This window comes from Peromyscus leucopus, chromosome 7 (assembly GCF_004664715.2).
Source record: "Peromyscus leucopus breed LL Stock chromosome 7, UCI_PerLeu_2.1, whole genome shotgun sequence".
NCBI classification, from domain to species: domain Eukaryota; kingdom Metazoa; phylum Chordata; class Mammalia; order Rodentia; family Cricetidae; genus Peromyscus; species Peromyscus leucopus.
The window spans coordinates 109,069,731-109,075,260 of record NC_051069.1 but is presented as its reverse complement, the minus strand read 5'-3'; the positions used below and the strand labels follow the sequence as shown (position 1 = coordinate 109,075,260).

At 53.5% G+C, this 5,530-nt stretch overlaps 1 protein-coding gene across 1 annotated transcript; it reads right to left on the bottom strand.

Annotated features, from left to right (window-relative positions):
- Nucleotides 1–2,191: 2,191 nt before the first annotated feature.
- On the bottom strand, nucleotides 2,192–4,924 carry Eif1b (eukaryotic translation initiation factor 1B). Its single transcript, XM_028854726.2, has 4 exons — nucleotides 4,678–4,924; nucleotides 3,332–3,495; nucleotides 2,953–3,054; nucleotides 2,192–2,636 (listed from the first exon to the last, which is right to left on the bottom strand). The coding sequence occupies exons 1-4, from the start codon at nucleotides 4,706–4,708 to the stop codon at nucleotides 2,592–2,594; spliced, it is 342 nt and encodes a 113-aa protein (XP_028710559.1). The 5' UTR covers nucleotides 4,709–4,924; the 3' UTR covers nucleotides 2,192–2,591.
- Between the last annotated feature and the right edge of the window lie 606 nt (nucleotides 4,925–5,530).

Below are 5,530 nucleotides of genomic sequence, written 5' to 3'. Positions count from 1 at the left end.
GATGAAGACAGGAGACTCAGGCTCGTGCTGTTGGTGGCCAGGAGCGGAGCTATGAGCCACATCAATCAGCCTGTCAGTCAAACAGGTGAGCCACCGAATCACGCTGAGTGTACTCCACCATTTTTGATCCTCATAGCATGTCATGTAGCACCTGGGATTTAGAGCAGCTCCCCACACTGGTGCCAATCCCACCCCATGATGTTTCCCTAGCGAAATGTGCTGAACCTCTCAGGCGCGGCCTTTGCCCCACCCCATGCGTCCATTACCGTCAATGCTGGACAAGCAGGGCCCACCAGCCAGACCACACTTTCAATGTACTGCCACTGAAGCTGCCCTTCACTTACTAGGATGCCGCGTGGTATCTCGCTCGGTGAACAGATGTGTTGAGGGCGATCTAATGAGCTTCAAGTCTCCTGGGCTGCAAGCACTTACTCATTCCTTCAGCCTGTGGCCAGCTGGTAACACAGACGCTGCACCCCCAGTGTCTCAAATTCTGGGGAACCGCCATCATGGCTGGGATGAGCTGTTCCTTCTCCGTGCTGGACACCTCCCCCTCTCGTGAGAACAGCTTGCCACTAGAGTCCCTTAGTAGGTAGGGCAGGCTGCTCCCTAGGGACCTATCTACTCTAGACCGGGCCTCAACCTAAGCTCTTCTTTCATAATGGTTTTGCTAAGGTCTCTGTCAAGCCTCAAAGTCCAGGACAAATGTATTTGGCCCTTGCTGCTGTTTTGCACCCAGAAGTACGAACCACCAGAGAATGCAGCTCATAGTCTTCCAACTGGACTGGGATGGGGAACCCTCACTTTGTTTCTCATGTACAAGTCTGTCTGTCCTGTTTCTCATGTACTGACTGGGCTGTCTGTCCTGTGTCCTGTCTGTTTCTCATGTACAGGGCTGTCTGTCCTGTCTCTGTTTCTCACGTTCAGGGCTGTCTGTCCCGTCTTTTGAGCTGAGGCACTGAGGCCCAGGCTCTGGCTGTTTGGATGAGGCTGCTCACTACCTCTTCTGTGACTGGTTTCTGTAAACCTGCAGACACTATGCAAAAGACAAGTGAGGAGGGCACACAGCCAGTCCTTGTTCCAGCAGCCCCGTGGCTCTCAGGTGACAGAACAGGTGTCCTTTTCTTCCCACCTCCAAGGCCTGCCGTGTCTTAATACAGCCAGTCTTCTAGGCTCTCACTCAGCAAAAGTACGCACATAGGACTCTGCTGCAAGCTGAGCTTCTGCTTTAGTCCTCAGCCACAGGGAGCCCTGGACAAGTGAGGTAGAGCTGTGGACAGGGTTTCTCTGTGCAGCCCTGGCTGGCCTCAAACTCAGAGATCCACTCTGCCTCCCAAATGCTGGGATTAAAGGTGTGTCCCACCACTGCCTTCGAGACAATTCTTAAAATGGTGGAAAAAGCTGGGCATAGTGGTGCACGCCTTTAACCCCAGCATTTAGGAGGCAGAGGCAGGAGGATCTGAGTTTGGGTCCAGCAGCTCTACATACCAAATTCCAGACATCAAGGTTTCAAAATCAACAAGACAACCAAAAAGGCTGGAAAAGTCTCCCAAACCTCCTGACGTGTCCAAGTGTACTCATTTCAAGGGTGCAGAACTGGTCTTACATACTGGTACAGTCTTTCTAGGGCAAGCCTACGACTTAGCCCTCACAAGATGAGCACAGGGCTGGCCAGGTGCAGGGCACTGACACCGAGACATTGCCACCCCACCACATGAAGCAGGGCACACTACAAATGCTTTTTTTCTGCTTTGGCTCAATGGTTTCCTGGCATATTTTTCTGTCCAGCAAATCACTGTTTGACAAGACACCAGGGATACACGATAGAGTGTAGACACCTCACGATCACTGCCTATTATCACCCTGATACAGTCACCCCAGCTCCAGAGCAGAAGCATGGCTGCCACTCAACTCGGCCACTGTCCAGCACTCTAGGAGTACTAACCCAAAGCCCAATGCCCTCCACCCTGAAGACCGCAGCAGCACCACCCACACCTACAAGGCAGTGCCGGTGACTAACGCATTTTTGAGACAGGTGCTTCCTGGGGATGACAATCACCGTGGCAGCCGCAACAGAACTCTCTACCTGTTGACGTTCCGAAGCTGATCAACTCCTGATGGCCACTAGAGATTTCAGGAAAGAGTGACAGTTCACGTTCCTCCTTCTCAGCAATGAAAACACAAACGTGCATTACTGGCTCAGATCTGGGAGCATGAATGCTCACAAAAGTACTCAGACTCTCTTTTTATTGTTAAGCTGCAACATACACGGTTTAATACAACAACAACAAAAAACATGTAATAATCAAGTGAAAATAAACTGAACAATAAACACTCAAAACGAAATCTTTTCCATTGGAAACATGTTAGGACGAACTGGGGCTTCGTTCCCATCTCACCGCGATTTTCTTATGACTCAGGAGCCTACATACCCCGTGTTTTCTGTAGCCATGCAGGTGTGAGTGGGAGTCTGAATGATTAAATAAATGCAAAGTCCATCGTTTACTGTAGAGAATCATCTCCCCGAGGCAGCCAAACTAGGTTGAGAGAACAAAACCATTTAAGAAACTCGCCACATGTTTGGGTTCATCTTAGAATCCGTGAACCTTCAGCTGCTCTTCCTTGACGATGCCAACCTGTAAAGAAAAACTATGCTCAGCAGAATCACGACAGCAACCGGCAGTTTACACCCACACCACACGCAACCAACAGCTGGCAGCCCCCACCCCCACTTGCACACCTGTGCTGTTTCTACGGCAATCTCCAGGCCACCCAGCCACAGAGTGAGCTCTAGAGAGGCCTTGCCATCTTCAGTCGATACTGACCCTGTTCACCTCCATCACTTCATTTACTTCAGCCGGGTGGTTTTTACTAAGTAGGAAAGGACTCCTGTCTCTTTAAAGATGTTCTTAGAAGCAATCTCAAGGTCGCACAAAGAGCCCAGCCACTCACCTCCAAAAGAAACTGGCAAATGTTCTTTCTTTGGTCACCTTGAAGCTGAATAACCTCTCCGTACTCAGGATGTTCAATCACAGTACCATTACAGGCAAATTTCTACAACAAAGTCAAATGCAGAGGTTTTACTTTAATTACAACAAATTACTCCATCCGGCTTGACTACACTAAGGAGCAGTGTCCTCTAGAACTCCCAGCCCTCCAGACCTAAGTGACTTTGTAAATGAAGGAAATTATATCAGGGGAAGAAACAGCAAAAACTAATGGCTCACATTTCGATTTGAAAGCCAGGTAAACCTCAGTTTTAGCTGGAGAACAAAACAGCTTCCCTGGGCCTGCACACTGGTACCCATCCACCCGCTCCCAACCTCATCACCTTTTTGAAGGCTTTCACAAGTTTCTTTTTGTCATAATCGTCCGCAATGCCCTGCACAGTGGTCAGCGTCTTCCTGCCGTTCCGCTGCTGGATTCTTATATGAATGTAATCCTCAGTCCCTGCCGGGAGTAAGTCGTCACCCTTAGTTGCATCAGCAAAGGGGTCTGCAGAGGGACAGAAAAAAGCCACAGCAGAAGAAAAAAAATTAGGAATGATAGTATTACTGTCTAGGAATGTGGTCCACTACAGGTCTGGAGAGACTGCGGCCATGGTTCCCGGGTTCCTGCTTCATTGCTGCAGGAGAGGATGGGGCTCACTGTGATATCAAGTTTTCCAAAGGAGAAAAAGGCTAAGCAGGCTGTGTGTGCCAATATTCGGCTTAAAAATAGAGAATACCATTGTTGAAGCCACCCTCTAATGAGACAAAAGACATTTCCGAAAACCTGACTTCATATAGCCACAAGAAGGTGCGTCATCTCCAAGGTGACATCCTGACAACAGAAACATTCTATACCACCCACCCCAATCAGTTAATCAGCCTTGCAAAATAAAATAAACATATACATGCGATCTCAAGAGGTGTAATTTACAAATGGCTGCAAGCAGCGATAACAGGACTACTTCCATGCCAAATCAGAGGGGCCTGTATCTATGTGTCTTATCAGATGCCTCTGGGCGCTGCTCAAAACCAGCTGAGGCCAGCTCCGCCCCCAGCTCCTGCCAGTTGTCCGTGCCTCAGGCACCCCACCCCCAACCCCGAGCTCCAGGTCTGGCCCTTACCTTCCTTGCTGACTGAAGTCGCAGCTCCCCTAGACCTTGAGCATCCCTAGTCTTCCAGCAAGGACTGAGCTAACAGCACCGCCCCCCCCCCACTTGTGAGTCCTCTGAGAGTCACGGGTCCCCCAGTCGCCTGAAAGCTGTCAAGTTCCCAGCTTGAGCCCCACCCCTCCAGTCTCCTTGCAAAGCCCTGGCCAGCCCCGAGGCCCTAAGCGAGTCCCTAGAGTCCGAGGCTCCCTGCCCGTGTCAGAATCCGGACAAGCCCCCACCGAGCCCCTGTCTCTGCAACCCTGCGGTCCTCTAGCCCCCCTAAGTCTTCACCTGAAGCCCCGGGCCTCCCTGCCATGTCAGGTCCTCTCTGCAGCCCTAGCATGTCCCCAACCTTCCTGTGAGTCCCCGAGGCCCGCGTCCCCCGGCCCGGCCCCGGCCTCCCGGGGGCAGCAGACCCAGACAAGGCCGGGAGGGAGCGGTCCCCGCGGCCAGGGTCCCTGGGCGCCCCCGTCGCCATCTTCTGGGCGCCGAGACAAAGCCCAGCGGGACGCGGGCGGCGGCCGGTGGCCGGACCTTACCGAAAGATTGGAGGTTCTGGATAGTGGACATGCGACACTAGTGTGAGGCCGGTGAGGGGATAAAATTCCTGCGGGGCCCGCCCGGATCACCGTGTCAGGAGGCTGCAGCGGCGAGAAACGGAAATCAATGAAGCGGCGGAAGCCCGGTGCGCAGGAAGACGCAGAGGCGGCGGCGGCGGCGAGGCGCGAGCAGGGAGGCGGCGCTGCGGATTCTCGCACAAAATGGCCGGCGCCGCGTATTTAGCTACGCGCGCCGCCGCCACGTGACCGCGCGCGCCGCCCGCCCCGGAGCGCGGAGCCCACTGCGGGCAGCCGCGGTCCGTCCCACCCGAGGCGCCGGGTGGAGCGACTTCCGGATGCAACGGCGAGAAACGCTCCCCCGGGGGTCTCGACTTGCTACTCGCGGGGACCGCTCCACCGGTCCTCTGCCAGCCTCCCGTTGCCCTCCGTCACCTCTACCCGCCAGGGTTGACGGAGGGCGCCTCTCACTAGGACCCCCGAGTTTCTCTTGCGGAACATTTGTGGGTGCCACCTGGGAATCTGCAGTTCTAACAAGCCCCAAGTGATTCGGATGCTGCCATCTGGACCAAACTTGATCTCGTTTGTCCCTGGTGTCACGACCTGGCCTCTAGCAGAGTCAGGTGCGCGTGGAATGAACACGCTACAAAACCTGCTTGCCCTCTCCTGAGTGGTGCCTCCTAAGGTCCAAGGCAGGTTCTGAGCAGGGTAGGTGCCTGATATCTGATAGGTGAAGGTGAGTGCAGCAGATAAAGTAACTAAAGAGGAACCATGCACAAACACCAGCGGACCCTAGGGAGCCGGCTCATCTATGCATTACCTAGGCAGGCTTTCT

Bases quoted from the DNA above. Each gene is read 5' to 3' on its own strand.
- Eif1b (XM_028854726.2), bottom strand. From the start codon at position 4,708: ATGTCCACTATCCAGAACCTCCAATCTTTCG. The intron at 3,496-4,677 runs GTAAGGTCCGGC...GTCCCTCTGCAG, and splicing joins CCAGAACCTCCAATCTTTCG to ACCCCTTTGCTGATGCAACT. The intron at 3,055-3,331 runs GTGATGAGGTTG...ACTTTGTTGTAG, and splicing joins TTGTGAAAGCCTTCAAAAAG to AAATTTGCCTGTAATGGTAC.